At 37.5% G+C, this 20,371-nt stretch overlaps 1 protein-coding gene across 16 annotated transcripts in view; it reads right to left on the reverse strand.

Annotated features, from left to right (window-relative positions):
- The window catches only part of ptprub (protein tyrosine phosphatase receptor type Ub), a 390,953-nt gene that overhangs the window by 339,345 nt on the left and 31,237 nt on the right, over positions 1-20,371 (reverse strand). For 3 of the 16 annotated variants that reach the window (XM_067448185.1, XM_067448183.1, XM_067448181.1), the window contains exon 1: positions 8,803-9,087. The exons of the other annotated variants lie outside the window; for them this stretch is intronic. In XM_067448185.1, the coding sequence (XP_067304286.1) occupies positions 8,803-8,872 (70 nt within the window). In that variant the 5' untranslated portion in view covers positions 8,873-9,087. Of the gene's footprint in view, positions 1-8,802; positions 9,088-20,371 lie in introns of those variants that run through there. 16 annotated transcript variants of the gene reach the window in all.

Genomic DNA, 20,371 nt, shown 5'->3' on the forward strand with positions numbered 1-20,371 from the left:
GAGGATAACGGATAACTGATCAAGAGTTTTGTGCAAGCAATTTAAGGTCGCGAGACTCGCGACTCGTCCCAAATATAGCAGGCTTCATTCAGTGATTGAAACAAATATTATTAATATTAATTGAAGTTTTGCAGCATATTGAGCGCTCCGAGCTAGCTCAGCTGTTCTAAACATGGAGCTTTTCCTTGACATGGTAAATAATCACACCAGTGAAAGCAGTGCATTTATCCTTTATTCATGCAATATCTCTTCAGTCAGTACAGTAGACTACACTTTAGTAATGTTTCTGTTTAATGTTAAATAAAATGAGGCATGGTATGCTAACTGTATCTTACATAGCTTGCATTTAACTATCTCGTGGCTCAACAATTTTACCTCCTACCGACCAAAATCCAGCGTACTTCCAGACCTGGCTTTTTAGATTATAGAGTTAAAATCTCTTTCTCTGCTGCGGTCGATTTTGGGCTCTGTACGTTCTGCCATCTTCCCTGAAGACGCGTCCACTTTCAGCAGTGACAGTGCGACTCCTGTGACCTGTCCCTGAACCCTCACGCGTGCTCACTCGCAAAGCAGACAGCCACGCCTCTACTACCGCGGCGGGGGATTTTTTTCTGTTTTTTTTTTTTTTATTCGAATATTAATTTTCACCTTCGAAATTCGTTTTTTAATATAATTTTAATTTTTTAGATTTTAATTTGAATATATATTCGAATTTAGAATATTCGTTGACAGCCCTAACTCAGACCGCCTCCTACAGGGAGTCTCGGTTCAGTACCCCAGTGCGCTCCCAAGTCTGGGGTCACATTAACAATTTTTTATGCGAACTGTGCCCCATTTCTAACAACCGGCAAAATGAATTGAAAATATGGATCTAAAAGTGCACAGTGATGCCTGGAATCCATTTGATCATGAAAAGTGAATTTAAAGGGATAGTTCACCCAAAAATAAAAATTTGATGTTTATCTGCTTACCCCCAAGTGCATCCAAAATGTAGATGCCTTTGTTTCTTAGGTAGAACACAAATTAAGATTTTTAACTCCAGCTGTTGCAGTCTGACCTTACCAGACGGAAGTACTGGGATGGGAACACTAAATGAGATTCATCTGGATATGAGGTAAAAAAAAAAAATAAATAATAATGTTTGGTTTTCTCACAGAAACCAATCGGTTCCTGTCTTAAGACATCAATGTGTCGTCACGAGCAGCAGGGTTTAATATGGGTTTGTCTGTGTATGTTTTTTTTTACTCTCATAGAGTTACCCATTCACATGTATTATGACTGGCAGACTGCAACGACTGGAGTTAAAAATCTTAATTTGTGTTCTACAGAAGAAACAAAGACACCTACATCTTTGATGCACTTGGGGGTAAGCAGATAAACATCATATTTTCATTTTTGGGTGAACTATTCCTTTAAGTGAAGATGTGCGGTGCCAATCTGTTATATATAAAACATTATAAATGAGAACACTATTGTAATAGAATGTTTTAAAATCGTTGTGTTTTAGTTGCCCATGTTTCAGCGTTGTTGTTGAGTGAAGAGCACATCCACGACTTTGGTTGCACTTAATAAGACTGTTATTTATTTTTGTTATTTATACTTTTTTTATTTACAATTTGTAAAAGAGTTGAATTAGGAGGTCACAGACTCAATCAGAAGCTCTGGAATCTCATAATTCATGTACAGGAAGGTCTGAAAAGACTCATACATTTGTGAAACCGTACAGGGAGGACGCCAGCATTTCATACTCAGAAAGCAGAACTGAAAGGACATTCATTACAAGATGTTTAGTTAAAACATTTCAAAACGCACCTGCAGACCAATTTTCTGGTCAAGGATTTTGTCATTAAGGATTTCTTAAAAAATACTGTGCAAAAATCTCATCTCGTTCTCGTGAACCCAATCTTACATCTCGTCTCTTGAGCTAAGTGTTTTGTCACACCCCTACTAATTACATTCTAAAACTAACTGTATTTACCTAAATACATGGCAAGAGGAGTATTTTGACATCATATTTCACAGTTTAAATGCAATAAGCCACAAAAAAGTCAATTTGGTACTCGCAAACTGTTTGAGAGGCGGCTTTATGTGAGAACCACCTGCGGGAAAATTCAGTGCGAAAGTGCGAAACCTGTGGTAATAAGTAAAATTATGCGCAATACAAGCACTATTCAACCGGCGTGAATGAGACGAGGGAGTGAGAGGAGGCAAGAGTGTGATTTCACCATCGGAGAGAAGAGAGAGCGAGAATGAGCAGCTGGTATCGGTGTTTTGATACTGCAGAAAATGAGTACTGGAACATTTCAGATAGTTCGTTATCGACATAGATATTTTTGACAATACTAGTATCAAGGACATCTGATTAATTTCATAAAGAATATGATGTGTCATATAGAAAAGGCTTCAGTTTACTGGAGTTCATATTCTGTAGATATTCTGTCTTTTTCAAAAACATTGATGATTATTCATCATTTGGCAGTTATTTCTAGTCATATTTTCATAACGTATTTTTGTCAACATTCATGTTAGTAACAGTGTTTTAATTAAAATATTTTCATTAATCTCCATGACATACACACCCCACCCCCAGAATACTCTTTTTTGAGAACAACTTGAAATGAAAAATTGACAAAAATGCACATCCCTAACTATTGCAGCCTTGCTGGGCATAAGACGACTTGCTAAGTCTAATGCGATTTGCTTATTTTGCAAGTGGAAATGTGCTCCTGAATTTCAATTAACAACATTTGAATGATTTTCTTGCCTTGGCAGGTGTTCATTTCTGGGTGGATATAATTCAAAAAGGCGTTGCAGAGACGCCTTTTAGTCTCAATCATTGTTTACCATCACCAGTGAAATTACTAGGCTTAAAAATAAAGTATATTCACCACCCACACAGTGTAAACACCTGCAATCCTCTGATACGTGGTGCTGCTCAACAGACACTAAACAAAGTTAAGGCAAAAAAGCATCCTGAAAATGAAAATGAAAGAAGCGTAGCCTCGGGCATTACTGCTTGTAAGGAGAAGAACAAATCATAGAGTGCAATGTCGGGATGAATTCAAAAAAGCTGCACCTGGGTAGGCTGGATTTAACGTGGGAGAATCTAACCGAGCAAAGCTCTTTCTCTAGCAAAAACTCGCCAAACTTAAGGGCAAGCCGAGGCTTCTAAGTGCTTTCCTGTTCTTGAGTTAGTGATGATCGATTTTTACTGTTATTTTCACGTCTAAACACCAGTCTTAGATCCTCTTAGAGCCAAATTTCCATCAGGGGCCCCTTGAAATTGGAACTCTTTTTTGAAATCCATAGATAAATCAGTGAGGAATGGAGCAGCCTTCCAGAGACAACAAAAGGAAAAGCCAGCACCGGTTCGCTCTGTTGTCGTACGCTCGTTTCCTATCAGATGTCGACTCAGAGCAGCTCTGCCGTTTGAAGAAGAGGAGGGGAGTCCCTCTGGCAGTCCTCCTTTCCCAAAACCCCCTCCCCTCCCCAGCCTCACAGCTCTTATATATGACAGGCGAGTCCAAAGAAAACATTTCTCGACAAGAGACGGACTGCCTCTGATGCCGGGAATGAGCGCTCTCAGCTGTTACGTTTAAAACCCTCTCCGACAGATTTCCTCATTATTTCGGTGGTGCTGAAGAGTCAACACTGAAAGGAAAAATAAAAGGTCCTCTGAGCTTCTGCTGCAGATGGACGGGCACTGTGGGGGGTGGGGGGGGGGGCTATGCAATTTCCTTAATTACAAAGGAAACAATTTTGGTCACCAGGGTTCTCGCCGCCTCCTGTTTTACAGGTACTCCGCAATTAGATGAGGTCAAAGAATTTGGCTGTCAGTTGATTCTGAGTAAAGTATCCGTTTGATGGTTAATATCTGGGTGCCTGAGACATCCGAGCCCTCCTACCACGGTCTCCCGCCTGGCTACGCCTGGGCACCAGGGAGGTCTCAGTGATGTTCAGACATGTTGTATTATCTCATAATCAGTGAGGAAATCCCTATAAAACTTCATCCGCACTTCCATGACTCTACCATAACAAGCAATCCTCTGTGCTGCTCCAAAGAGCAAACATAGGTTTCAAGTCCTGAGGGGATTTGCATGATGACCACAATTATGGCACGGTGTTGCATTCGACTTGCCCAGTTAATGCAAAGTTTCTGCAATCGGTCCCGGGAAAATGGAAAACGCCTCGATGCACATGCCATGCTCTCTACCACACGAAACAGTTGAACTGAGCTACAGGACTGACAGTCCAGCACACCTGAGGCAGCCAATTAGGCGCTGTGGATGGACAGAAACTCATCTTTTCCAAACGTGGTTGATATCATATTGAAAAGCCCTACAAATACAAGATCTTGTGTACAAGATTTACACCTTCAAGTGACAGGCAGATTTCAGCTAAACCTATTTATCCAGCCAGCCTATACTTTGCCAATGACTAAAAGTGGTAATTTTGATAAAATCATGCAAAATGAATAAGGATGATAATTTAGTAGGCCTATATTTTGCTGATAGCTGATATATTGACTGATATGATTCTACATTTTTGTGGGTTAAAGGAAACGTATAAAGTCTAGATGTCTATGTGCCTCAAATAGCACACCAGACATAATTATTTTAATGAATGTATTATTTTAAATGATTGATTTCATTACTTTTGGGATGCTTTTTACACTAGCACTTTGTGAGGGAGTTGCCTGTCAATTGTGTCTTACACCTCTTAACTTGCGTTACCATTGGTTTCCAGTTTTATTTGGCAGAAACGCTTTACTCTTTTACTGCAGTGTACAACAACTGTCAAAGCAGCCAACGAGCAAACGCAATAGCATTATTTTCAACACACTCAGATATGTCTAATATGATAACTGAGCTGCGTTACCTCATACTCATGACCGGAAAAGCAGAAATGGTGCTGGCGGCTGTGTCCTGTCAAAATAAAAGTCCCGCTGCTCGCAAGGCGTGTATCTTATTAAAAATCGCTCCAGCGGAAAAGTTACATGATGCACATTAATGACATATGATTTGATAAAAAAAAAATGTTTTTTTTGTGTGTTTCACTCATTTTCCTGACGAGCGTGACTGACATACAGCAAAATACGAGCATTTGCAGTACTTACACTCCTGTTATGTACTGAAGCTTTGGTAACAAAACCAACGGTTCAAAAACAAAAATATAAAAGTGACTGGAGCAGCGCTAATCATATTGCCACCTTCTCGCTCTCCGTCATTACCAAGCGGTAAACAGCTGCTGCTTTGATGACCTAAATAATATAATATTAACACAGCCCAGCAGAGGATGGGGGGGGAGCAGTCAAACCAAGAGTGAAAGCGCGTTTAAAAACAGGTGCCGAATAGCCTGACAAGCCAGACCCACATCAAGATGTTTGGTCTGGAAACTCACCATTGACGGGGCTCAATCCGAGGGGCGAGATAAACGGTTGTCTTTCAAACTCCCTCTGCACGCAAAAGGATAGCGCTACCACCAACCAGAGCAACGAAGGTGAAACGGAGCTAGTTGATAGATTAAACCTTCGCCGTATCCATTCGGCAAAACTCAGAACAAATCTTCCCTTCTTAAGAATGACTTCAGTGCCGTTTTTTGTTCTTTTCTCAGAGAAAAGCTTAACTCCAAGTCTTCCAGAGTCGCAGTCAAAGCTGATTCGAAAGACCGTCATTCGCCAGTTTCTGTTTACTAGAAGCACGCAAGTGCAACTCTGCCGTCACTGTTAAGCCCCGCCCACCGACTCTATACACGATGCGGTTGGCCCGACCAGAGTTTGTCGTTTACAGCTCAGAAGTGTATTGAGAGTTGCCAAACGATACTCGCGGGCAGATTAGATTTGCTGCCGCTAGGGTGCGTGTAGATTTCTAGGCTAGGTGCCGAAATCGCTCTCATCAAATCTCATGTAAGAATAAAATGATAAGCTCGGAGCAAACAATTCCCTTATTTGTGTTTAATTATTATAAAGGTAACTGAAAAAGATGTGGGGTACTTGGCTATCATTATAATCTGCTATATAATCGGCCTATATTGATAACATTAAAAAGTCACATTCAGCACCCAATACGTCGCTAAAAATGTATACTGTAATTTTTTTTGAAAAATCTCTCAATTATAAGCATTGGCCAATGATACTACTAAATCCTACTTAACACACCACACCACACACGGAGCAATACATAGAAAATGATGCTAAGCTAAATTTACAGATATGATCTGGCTTTAACCGATTATTCCAAATGTCAATACCACAGAATAAAACCTAGCTGCACAACCCAACAGAGCACCGCATGTCAAACCTCAAGAGACTCCATCACTAGGCAGCTAATGTGAAGCTGCCCCATTCTGTCTCAGCTTCAGTATAATTATCTTCATGTGCTTTAATTATTTCCCTATTCGTCTTAATGATGTGCTTCATTCCCCTTATTATGAGAGACATTCGCTTGTGTCAGTTCCAGCATAGCGACACAGTTAGGATTGCAACAGCGTCTGCTTGTGAACAGGAGAACTAAAAGAAAATATCCTTGAAAGGTGAAAATCAATTGGAGGTCAACCATGCAATTATCACGCTATTCAGAAGTATACACCAAAACCTTACTTTGTAACCTCAATACAGATTCCAGTGCATTTTCAATCATCAAAGTAATATCACCAGCACATTCATTGATTTTTTTCATTGGAATGTTGAAGGATTTTGTGCTTTTATGCATTTGTTCAAACCATTTGATTATTTTTAAATTACATCATCGGTGCTTAGAAAGTTCACTCATTTATTACTATAAAACTCTAAATAATGATGCACAGCTCGCAAAAGGAAAGCATGCGGCTTGATAAAATGAAGTAGAAACTTGGTTACAATGCCCGTATTCATCTCGCATCAGGTCACTCAACGCCGCCTTCTGTCTACCACGCCATGGGAAAATAAAAGAGAAAAACACAATGGCGGAAACAGCAGCCAAACACAATAAGAGTGGATTACACTGTGTAAATCAGGCCAAAAAGCAACAGAAACTAGGATTAGACTGCAAGCTGAAGAGCGGAGGGAATGCACAGACCGCAGCAGTAGTCACAGAACCCTAGAGCTACTTGACAGCTTGCTAAATGGAAGCCATTTAGTTAACTGAAAATCAATAGCGTCCTCAAATGGATCATGATTGTTTGTCAAGTTTCTTGGGCGAATCATGCGACATGTTTCCTACAGCCTGGCTCCGAGGGAGTGGTCCATTATGAGCAATCGTGCACGGCACCCTTCGGTTTTCCTGTACCTGCTCTGTCTTCATACAGCCCCCTGACAGTGTGGAGGAGGAAGCAGTTCATAATCACTGTGCGTGTGCGGATCAGGTTATGCCTAGTAAAATCTGAAATCAAAAACTGTGGCGAACAGCCAACACTCCTCACGAAGAAAACAGCTAAAAAAAAAAAAAACTAAAAAAACAGGTAGGCTACTAAATAATAGAAAATCATGTCAAAATGCAAAGGTTCTGAGGCTGATCAGGGTGATCTGTTGGCTGCTGTCCCATGGCCTTCTAGCTAAACCAGCGAAGTGTGACCAGTTTGTGACTGGGAGACCAGATTTAAACCAGGAGCTGATGGAAAAACCACCATTATGACGAAGATGATTTGTGTACAATTTGCATATATTTTCTTAATACAAATATGAATGTACTCCCATCTACACATTACCTTGAAGAATCAATCAGCCTTGTATGCTGGTTTTAGTTGGTCTCCCAGCCTGGTTATGTCCACACACTGCTACTAAATAAGACCAATAAACAATCTTAGACTCGCCTATTCCATCATTCATCTCTACCGTAGGATCATAAGAGTCTTCTCATGTGGACTTTAATAAGACAGGTTTGTTATTTAAACATTTAAATGATTAGGAAACCTATTCATTTAAACATGAGATAATAGCCTCTTGGACGCTTCAGTGCGTGAACAACTCATAAACAAGCTGTGATAATTCATAAGCATAACCGGACATATGCGAGTGCTTTTTTTATCAGCAATAAAGAGCGTGTGCGAAGTGAAATCAGAGAACAGTTACATGCATGTACTTCACGCTAGTCTCCAAATATACTTAACTGTAAAATAGTTAGTCCTTAAGAGCAACAAAAAAAAAAGCGTTTATAACGATTATTTCGTGTGGGGAAAAGGCGCCAAGCAGAAAGATTCAACCAGAGGTCTTGCCGGTAAATCAGATAGAATAAAAATAACTTATAGCCTACTGGTTAATTCGCTCTAAAATGCAATTCACTATCAATCCTTCTGAAGTTGATTCGACATATATATATATATATATATATATATATATATATATATATATATATATATATATATATATATATATATATATATATATATATATATATCCACCTCACCGGTTTTATTTTTTATTTTTTAAAAGCTGTGAATCCACAAATGATCCGTTAATTCAACCGTTGCACTTGCTTATTTTATAACGAACAACTTCCAGGCGTGTTTTCAATGAGAAATGCACTATAACATTAATTCACACACCCACACTGTGAACCATGTCAAACAACTGAAGGGATGTTTAAAAAGGCGTCTTTTACAAAAGAACAAACAGTCTAAACACAATTCGTTTTAAACTTTTGATGGCATCTTCACTGTTTTATGACAACCGAGACCAAATCTGCCATTATTAGAAAAGTTCGGCGGCAACTCAGTCTCCTTCTGCTGTCAAGACAACAAGCGTATGCTTCCCATATCCTCAAAACACACACAAGTTTGAAAGTGCGCAGTCCCTGGCTGGAACTCCAGATAAACGGGACTTTTTACCTGTTGGTCCCTCTACGCTGTCGGCGTGAATCTGAACAGCCAGGATCAAAAGAAATGCGCAGGTATTCATTTTCTGTCGTTAGTCCAGTTGGGAAAACAAGCCGAGATCATTTCAGTGGCTCCAGTAGTTCGGATGGTGAAGTTGTGGACTCACTCCCGTTCATCGATTCCCGAAATCCAGCCGAAGCTCAGTTCAGAGTCGCATGAAGTGATACGGGGGCAGTGCGATCTGTTCAAACTGACGTCAGGATAAACAGTTCGAAGCGATGTTTCTTTCTCTCCGAGCGCACTTTCTGCCGCTCGAGTATGCGTAGTGTACTTGAAAGTGTGCGAACGACGCCCCCATGCGGGGCTTTTAAGAAGTTGAGCTCTAATCATCCCGGTGTTCTCAGGCTATACATTATGATTCATCGTAATCTCTTTAAACTGCCTACTGAAGGCAAGCAGCTTCTATAACAGTCGAAAATCAATGACGTGAATTGGTTATTAAAATGAAGGAAAGAGGGTATATGCAATCTCTAAAACAGATTGTAGACTTTTAGTAGTCAAACTTTTTTGAACCCAAGATTGCATTGCTGCAATTTATAGCATAACCTACACACGTCTGGATCTGGTTCATATTTGTGGAGACTCTCCATAGATGTAATGGTTTTTATACCATACAAACTGTACTTGCTATTCCCCTACACTGTCCCTACCCATCACAGGAAACATTCTGCACTTTTACATTTTCAAAAAAACATAATTTAGCATGTTTATGAATCCATTTACATTGTGGGGACCACTGGCTGGTCCCCAAAATGTAGTTGATCTCAGGTTTTACTATTCTTATGGGGACATTTGGTCCCCACAATGTAATATAAACAAGGACACACGCACGCGCACACACACACATGCCCACACACACACACACACACACACACACACACACACCAATTAGGCATAACATTATGACCACTAATTTTGTGGTGGTCCCCATTTTACTGCCAAAGCCCTGACCCGTCAAGGCACACAGATGGCAAGACCCAAGGTTTGCCAGCAGAACATTGCCCAAAGCATCACACCACCTCTGCCGGCTTGCCTTCTTGCCATAGTGCATCCTGATGCCATGTGTTCCCCAGGTAAGCAACACACCCGGCCCACACACCTGGTCATCCAGAAAATCTGATTCATCAGACCAGGCCACCTTCTTCCTCCTTGGTCCAGTTCTGATGCTCATGTACACACTGTTGGCGTTTTTGGCGGTGGACAGGGGTCAACATGGGCACCCTGACTGGTCTGCGGCTATGCATCTCTATACGCAACAAACTGCGATGTATTCTGACACCTTTCTGTCAGAACCAGAATTAACTTCCTGAGCAATTTTGAGCTAAAGAAGCTTGTTTGTTTGATTGGACCACAAGGGGCCAGCCTTCACTCCTCACGTGCATCAATGAGCCATGGCCACCCATGACCCTGTCACCGGTCCATCACTGTTCCTTCCACTTTTACTAGATACTGCCTGCAGACTGGGAACACCCCACAAGAGCTGCAGTTTTGGAGATGCTCCCAGTCGTCTAACCATCACAGTTTGGCTCTTGTCAAACTTGCTCAAATCCCTACGCTTGCTCATTTTTCCTGCTTCTAACACTAATTTTGAGGACAAAATGTTCACTTGCTGCCTAATATATTCCACCCACTAACAGATGCCGTGATGAAGAGATAATCGGTGTTATTCATAATGTCATGCCTAATCTGTGTATATATTTAAATGTTTATTTATGATTTATTGAAATTAGTAATTTTCCCTACAAATTCATGCTGCTAAACCAAGAAGACTTTCGCTCTGTAGGTTTCCAGTTTTCCAGAACAATGGCCATGATGAGGCCAACAAGCTATGGAGCATCTTATCTACGCTGTCCCACAGGTTGGATGGATTTGTGTTAATCTGTTTAGGCTCCACAAAGGAAGGACTACCTATTGAGCCATGAATAGAAGCAACAGAGCCAAGTTGGACCGCAGCTGCCCAAGGTCCAGCCATGTCCCGCAGCCAGCAGGGATGGCAGGCACAGATAGCCACACGTTGATCCATTCACATTTCTCAAACCAATTTAATTTCACACAGCAGCGAACAGTGCAACCTTTTTTTCCTTCTATCACAATCAGTCTACCTATTGCATATTCAGAACCGTAAATAGCCTGCTCAGCTTTTTTTTAAAGCAAAATAAAGTAAATTGCCACAAATATGCACCTGTTTCAATGTATATTGTCCTCAACATGAAATATAGGAAAGTGTCCTGTTGGGAATCATGTGGAAGTTACTTGACACAAAATATCGGATATCCTATCAACATAAAATGGCTCATAGAATAAATAGAGTTCAACCCCAAAAAAGTAAATAAAAAATAAATTTTAGGAAATGTCAGTGCAATAAGTCAGTGAGGTGTATTATTATTTTGTACCGCATTGACTTGTGTATAGACAAAACATTTGAAACATTCTTTAAAATTTGTTCTTTCGTGTGCATAGTGGTTTAAAAAAATCATTAAGTTGAGTGAAAAACGTATTGAAAGCTTATTTTGCCTAGAAAATAGTACCTAACAAACATGATACTGCAGCAATATCCAAATACATGATCTCTGGGATCTACCTTGAGCAAAGCACAAATCACTGCGTAATAGTCACCGTCTCCTATATGACCTTGTTCAGTCATTCCTTTGGCGGGCACACTGCAGCGGTTTATCATTTGTTTAGGTGTCCCATGTGAACGTCAGAATGGGCCTGTATAGCATTATGAAGGTTGAGACAGGTGCGCTTTCCTCCACAAAACTACGTTTGAGCCCATTAAGGGAGTCACCAGTACACCCACAAACCTCTTTCTGAGCTAAATGACAAAAGAATGATGGACCGTGCTCAGTTTTATTCGATTCATGCGAAGTGTGGGAGGATTATGAAGAGCTCCTCTCACGTAAAATTAGATTGTGAGCACGTATGTGTCGTGTATAGGGAAAATTGTTCTAAGAATAAATACAGTGTGGGACTGGAAACTGTTTATATGATTAAAAAAAGGATTGGACTGTTGTGAGAGAAAACAGTCTGAAGGTTGTGACCTCTTACTTAGAGCAGAATGATCTCTATTTTAAGTACATACTGTAATCTGTCTGGGAGACAGATATGTTGACATTTTAAGCATGTCAGACCGTATACAACAGGATTGTTATGCCGTCTCATTCAGCTGTTTCTTAATGTTTTATTGCCATCTGGTGGTTAAAAAAAAATCACAAATGTGAAAAGCAACATGGCTAGTTACACTGATTTTATTAAAAGCCCATCTTTAAAAATTGTACATACACAAGAAAAAGGTATACATTTTCTTTGCTTAGAAATTATTGTAATTTCGTAGCAATATTTTACTGTTTTTATTTTCTCAGCACCTCTATAACTGCTAATTATTTTTCCAAAATGTCCAAAAATCACATATTGCATATTTAGGTTTTATATTTACGACCTTATTGTCATATAATGCAGAAGGAAATAGAGATGTAGAAATCAATTAGTAAATAACCTAATATAATACTCTAAAAAAATATAACTTACTGGTACTTAATTTTTTAGGAACATGTCATATGTGATTATTCAAGTATAGGCCTACACCTGTAAATACGTAGAATTTGATTTCTGACTAAAAAGATATTTCCCATTCTAAAATCACAGTCACGGGCGCCATTTCTGCTTTTCCATCATCAGTATGAGGTAACACAGCTCTGTTTATCATATTAGATTATGATAAATGATGTTATGACGTTACTCTGTGCGTTCGCTCAGCGGCTGCTGTGACGCTTGTTCACACTGCTAAGAGTAAAGCGTTTCTGCCAAATAAAACCGGAAACCGAGAGTAACGCAGATATGACGCAATTGACAGGCGACTACCTCACACGGAACCTTGGTTAAAATAGCAATTTTCTCACAATTTACAAATAGTTGGAAACAATTGGGAAATTGTAAGAACTCAACTGAACAAAATATGTAACACTGGCCTTGTGGTTTTTGGATGTTTTACTGCAAAAATACTAGTGCACCTTTAAAACATACTCACTCCACACACAACAATTGCAGCAAATGTACAAAACATGTTAAATACCGTTTACACTTTGGCATTTTAACCCCCAACAAAATTAATAGTTTTTGTGAAAAATATTCTTCAAAGTCATTTAAAAAATAAATAAAAAAATCATTACTCCAGTCATATTTACAAGGAGGCCGCCGCCTCTGGTCACGTGTTAAGATCACATGACTAGCTGAATGCGATTTGCTTAAACCCCTATTACCACTCACGTAAACCATTAATAATGGTGGCCTGCGGCGGCTGCTAATATTTGTACAATTGCATCAGTAAATGAAAATTGGGTTTGTACAATGTGGCACATGCGCCACTAGGTGTCAGTGTAAGCGCAAGATTATTGCCACAATAACGAATCAATTATTGAGTGCACTTTTAGAAGTTGTATTGCCTAAAGGCTATTTAAATCTGTTTATTTAGCATGCACTTTTAGCCAAAGTATGTCACCAGTCAAGATTACTACAATTAGACAGCCTCAGACAACATTAGAAATCCAACGCTAGGAGACTAACAATTCAACTTTGCCAAAACAAAAACAAAAAATTTGTATAGAATAAATATTTTATGGGCAAGTATGGGCAACTTAAAGTGGATTCTGGACACTCTGCTCCATAACCCCCATCAGGGTGTAAATTAGACAAATTTATTAGGCTATTATTTTGGAGAATTTGGAATTTACTTGGAATTTACTGCAAATATGGAATACTTTTACTTACTTTCTTAGGTAATTTCAATATAAACTATTTTATAAGGTGATTGGCCTTGAGAAGCAATAGCAAGCTATTTAGAAAAGCACTATATAAATGTAACAAATTATTCTTATTTACTTATATAGTTATTTACTTGTTTAGTTATAGACACTAAAGTGGGACAAACTTGGCTCAAGTGTAAATACTGTCAGCAAGGAGTCGATAACCTAAAACTACTAGTTTGCTGCTTAAATTTAGAAAATTTCAGAAAACAGGTCTCCGGACCGGGGTCAGGTGGCCTTCTGCCTTACCGCCTCTTGATATAAAAACTAAGTTGAGATTAAATAATTATGGTCCATTAAAGACCACTTAAAATATTTCTCTTCTAAATGTTTTTATTATACATATTACAATTAGTGTAATTAAGGTTAAAATGGATAATTCCTTTTTGTGGCTGGAAAAATAGTTTTTATTAGTAATGCCATTACTCACTAGGTGCCCGTTTGGCTCTAAATAAATATACATTATATAAAATAGTACTAAAAAGGAAAAAGGCAAACTTATTTTTCCTTATATGTACAGGCTATATACGAGTTGATACTGGATCAAGATTGAAATTGATATTTGTGCCAATCAAATCAAATCAAATCACACACACACACACAGTGAGAGTTACAATCAAGTCTTTTCTTTTAGAAGTCTTTTTTCTTTTCTTTGTCAATTTATGTTTCTAAATATAAGTGGCATTATTACAATAACAACATTATTACATTACACATATACATATAGATATATATATACATATATATATATATATATATATATATATATATATATATATATATATATATATATATATATATATATATATATATACATATATATATACATATATATATACATATACATATACACATATACATATACATATACACATATACATATATATATATATATATATATATATATATATATATATATATATATATTGATTTAATGTATTTTATAATGTTGATATTTCACAAAATATTCATCACAAAAGCTATAAGGGCAGTTGGCCACATCCAGAAAAAATAAAATTAATCTCTATGGGCCTCTGCTGGAGAGATGTGGATATTTCTAAAACTATTTTCTGCAAAAAAAAATTCTTACCAGCAGATGGCCTCCTAATCCTAGATCAAAATCCAGAAACGTCTCATATAACATTTTGATCATCATTAAGAGTTTTTTGTTTGTTTTTGTCATGCTAATGGTGTAGTTGAGGGATTTTGCTGTATAGGTAAAAACTGAATATCCCCAAAAACAAGGATGAGAAGTAGCCTAAACGAAATTTTATATAAATATAAAATATATATATATATATATATATATATATATATATATATATATATATATATATATATATATATATATATATATATATTATATATATATATATATATATATATATATATATATATATATATTTTACTTATATATATATATATATATATATATATACATATACATTTTACTTATATATATATATATATATATATATATATATATATATATATATATATATATATATATATATATATATTTTACATATATATATATATATATATATATATATATTATATAAATTATATTATATATATATTATATAAATTATGTTATATATATATTTTATATATATATATATATTATATAAATTATATTTTATATATATATATTATATAAATTATGTTATATATATATTTTATATAAATTATATTATATATATATATATATATATATATATATATATATATATATATATATATATATATATTATATAAATTATATATATATTTTATATAAATTATATATAAATTATATACACCTAACCCTAACATATACATATATATATATATATATATATATATATACACACCTCAAAGAGCACGAGTGTAAACAGGAAACGAGGAGCACTTTTTATTTAATATTATTCTATTGGTGATAATTAAATTTTGAATTTATTTTGCGGCCACAGAGCCACCGTCCTACTGAACGAACATTATCTTCATTCACAATCACACCGTTTCATTTTGGTGTATTAGTGGGTTTTAACGAATTGGCCGCGCAATGTTTATGACCCAACTTTCTCACAACAAACCGAGGGGGGAAAAGTGAGCGGGGAGCATCTTGCTTTACACAAGACAGGTATTGAAAAAGGAATAGTTAAATTGACTAGCATGTCTTGAGGCCAATAAGAGGAGAGTAGGCCTACATTAACCCATGCCCAGTTAGGGATGGGCCATTTTGCTGCGTCTTGACTTGGATGAGAAGAGTGGGAGGCAGTGTGATTACGACATTAACTATAACTCATGAACGCTGGAGTCAACGACGGGATATCCCGGAGGAAACCATGCACGCTAGATATGGAGCGCTTTGGGATACTATGCAATTCTGTCGGATTTGGCTTTTTCTCAGCATCGAAACGCTGCTGTTGGTATGCGGTCAAAAGGGTAAGATTGTGCCTACTGCTAATACTTTAATACGGCGAAAGGTAATACATTCTTAAGTTTAAAATAACATTTTTAATTAAAAATGTAAAAAAAGTGTATAATATAGACAACATTATAATAAACAATAAACATTTTAATTAAATAAAACTTGGATGGGAATGGGAATAACCAACATTTTAAACAAAACTATGGAAAACCAATCTTATTTTGGATTCTTCCAAGTAACTGCCCTTAAAAGTAACAAACTTTAAGATGTAAGTGGGATGCTAAAAGTTTTGAGGGAGTTCCATTTTGAATAATGGGCACTTGTTGGCTGTTCCTTGACTCTGTGGTCATCTTGCTTATTAAAAAATATGAACTAATACTTTTTAGATCATGAGTAACAGATATAGAAATCTGAAAATATCAGGTGCAAAACAAAACAGTTACGTTTTTTATGCTAAGCGCAGCAATTTTTCAGAATATATCAGCTAGAAATCATCCCCATTGCCTGCATTCTCTAAAAATGATTTTTAGAAATGTACACATAGCTATATTTGTCTATATAAGATCACAAGCATATCAACATCTGGACGGCTGGACTGAAATATGTCCTCAAGTTCTGCCTGTGTTTAGAGTGTGTGTTAGGAAGAATGACTTTGTTTATGGTATTTCTCAATATGTGTGGGGTCATCAGCATGAATCACTACAGCCAGATTCACAGACTATGAGGATGACTACGGAAAATGTTTTCCAGTCAAACGTCCAACTTCACGTGTACAATACTTCCGTTCCGATGAGCCAGATGGGATGCTGACTGTTTTTTGGGATGCTATTTTATCAGAGCTGACATGTTTTTGAGATTGTTCTATATGGCCAGGATTTACCAGAATACAAAAGAGCAGGAAAAAACAGCTTGTCCACAAATATTTTTGAGTTTACAGTTGTAATATGATTGACGTAGAGGAATTGTGACGTGACAATCAAAACAGCCGAACATCCTGTCTGCCATGGGCTCAGGCCTGCAGGGACGTGTCTGCAAATCCCCTGACGAGAAAATAAAATTACATGCTGCCTGATAGTGTGGCGCTGATGATGGATTGGTATCCATAGTCCCACTGCATTCATAGTAGCTCAGCTGTAAGGAATGTTATAGTGTGTCAGCAAGTGTCTTAATTATACCCAGTTTATGCATCCTCAAGCACTGCATGTTTTAAACACCTTGCTGTGAACTCAACTCGCAGACATCGCACAGATGTCATCAAAGTGTCTGCCTGCTGTTAAATAATGTCTACAGATTGCCTAAGGCTGTGCTTCATGAGGAGTTCATTGTGGATTATTGAGCTGTGGTTACAAAGGGACTGGCCTTGTTAAACTGTGGCCAGCCGTTGTGTCTAATTTCTTCACACTAGCGCCACCAAATGCAGTTGCAGAAATGATTGTTTTCAGACAGGTTTTTCTGAACACTAACCCTGCCTTAGCCTGACAAGCCAGACCTACATTAAGATGTTTGGTCTGGAAACTCACCATTGACAGGGTTCAATCAGAGGGGTGGGATAAACGGTTGTCATTCAAACTCCCTCTGCACGGCGTGCACGCAATTGGATAGCGCTACAACCAACCAGAGCTAGTTGAAAGATTAAACTTTCATCGTATCCGGTCAGCAAAACTCCGAACACATATTCCCTTCTTAAGAAAGACTTCAGTGTCGATCTTTGTTCTTTTCTTAGAGAAAAGCTTAACTCCAAGTCTTCCAGAGTCGCAGTCAAAGCTGATTCGAAAGACCGCCGTTAGCCAGTTTCTGTGTTTACTAGAAGCACGCAAGCGCAACTCGGCCGTCACTATGTTAAGCCCCGCCCACCGACTCTATACACGATGTGATTGGCCTGATTAGAGTTTGGCGTTTACAGCTCAGAAGGGTATTGAGAGTTGCTAGACTCGTGGTTGCTAGACTCGCGGCAGATTAGATTTACTGCTGCTAGGGTGCGTCTAGATTTCCATTTGTCAAAAAAACAGATAGCCCGCCCCAAACTCGCATTATTGGTTGAGCCGGTGTTACTAGGCTAGGCTGGGCTGGATCAAACAAACAGCAATGTTTTGATAGCACCACAAAACCACAGTGTTCTTACTTTCAGAGCAAATTAAACCGTTAGTTCAACAAAAAAGATTAATTCTGTCAGTAATTTACTAAACCTCATGTCGTTCCAAAACTGTAAGACCTTCGGTCATCTTCAGAACAAATTAAAATATTTTTTATGAAATCCAAGAGGTTTCTAAACCACCCATAAACAGCAATGAAGCACACAAAAAGTATTCTCATCGCTTTATAACATTAAGGTTGAACCACTGTAGTCACATGGACTATTTACCAACGGAAAATGAAAAGTTTTGATTTTTAGACTGGTATAGATAGGAACTATTGTCTCATTTCTGCGTGATAATCAGAGAATTATAAGGGAATATTACACAGAAAATAGTTCCTAGTTATATCGATCTAAAAAAATAGAAACTTTTCATTTCTGTTGGTATTAGTACACAATGTAACTACAGAAGAGTCAAGTTTTAAATAGGAAAATATTGAAAGTCTGGTCTTTTTTTTTTTTGCGCGATGCTAATGGTCTAATACGATTCAATGATGTATGCTAAGCTATGCTAAAAGTGCTACTGCCAGATACAGATATCAGCTTAATGGATTCGAAAATGGTAAAACTCAACTGTTAACTCTAAGGGACTTGGAAAATCAGCCTATTTTGGAAAAAAATGGAGTGTTCCTTAATTAAGCTTGCACAGTACAGTCCTATACCAATTCATTCAATAAAATTATTCATTTCCGTCAATAGCGTGGAAGCTTTCTCACAAATGTCAGCGCTGCAAAATAAATTGCTCTTTTTGGATACTTTTATCTGTTATTATTAGGTCTCCAAACTTGATTAAACCAAACAGATTTCACATAATGATGTGATTCGTACATTTTTGTACGATCTGCTTGCTCCTCATTGATGCTTGTGTTTAGGGATGTGGTTAGTTTTTTTTTCTTTTCTAAAAAAAATTAAAAATTAAAATACAATTTTGCCACCTTGCAAATTAATTATGCTCTCGGGTGAGATTGAGTTACATGAGATAACGTCTAATTGCAATAAACTGCTTTATCCACAAATCATAGCTGTGGTTAAATACTGACTGAAATGTAGTGAGATTAAAAATGTATGAAGAGTGATTTGTAGATAAAATCATTCTCACCAAAAGTCAAACAATCAACTCTTTAACCACACTGAGTCACAGTGAATTGTTTGAGCATTGCCAGTTAACAGACTGACCACAAATCATGTTTGCTTTTGCTATCCAATGTTTAAGATTGTTAGCAACAAGAGGTTCAGTCGTTTGGACATAAATTGCACCTTAAGCGGAAAGAGGGGGCCAGAGAATCTTTAAACCCCAATGAATCAGAGCTGACTGAGAAATTAGGAATGAAGGACTGACAATGGACTTTGTCTAGACCATAAAAGGAGCATGTGACTCAAAAACTATAGATAAATTTGACAATTCATGTTGACTGGAATTTATTAGAACTCCAAACTAGTTGCCAATTGTTTTGGGGTTATGATGTAATGTTAAAGGAACACTACACTATTTTTGAAAATCATTGCGTCGCTGCGCACATGGTACGGCAGCAAAGATCTTTGATTTAGAGTATAGTTCCTAGCCATATTGGCAAAGAAAATAGCAACTTTAAATTTTTCCGTCGGTCTTCGTACACAATGAAACTACATACGAATCAAGTTTTAAATAGGAAAAATATCGAAACTCTGGTCATTTTTTGAGCAAGATGCTAACGGTCTAGTCAGATTCAATGATCTATGCTAAGCTACGCTAAAAGTGCTACCACCTTTATACAGTCCTTAGTCCCACCAGTGGCACTGACCTCGCTGAACTTCCGGGAGATCGGCTGAATGGATTTGAAAATGCTAAAACTCAACTGTTTAACTCAAGAGGAGTTGGAAAATGAGCCTATTTTCAAAAATAGTGAAGTGTTCCTTTAATGAACTTGGTAGAGCATGTCTGTGGAAGCTACCCTTGCCATCAACTAAACCCTACTGTAATTACGGCTTTAATTAACATCAGTTATGGAAAGCCCCTCAAATGTGACTAATACTGAAATTGGCAAGCCCACGCGCCACACAAGTTAGCGATCCACTCTTCAATATGCCAATACCCACAATTTTCCTACTACTATAAATGTGCCCGGTCTCATTTCCCCATGGGCTAGAAACATGCCAAGAGAGAAACTAGTTAGCACTTTTGATGATTGATGG

Source organism: Pseudorasbora parva, chromosome 7 (assembly GCF_024679245.1).
Source record: "Pseudorasbora parva isolate DD20220531a chromosome 7, ASM2467924v1, whole genome shotgun sequence".
NCBI lineage: Eukaryota > Metazoa > Chordata > Actinopteri > Cypriniformes > Gobionidae > Pseudorasbora > Pseudorasbora parva.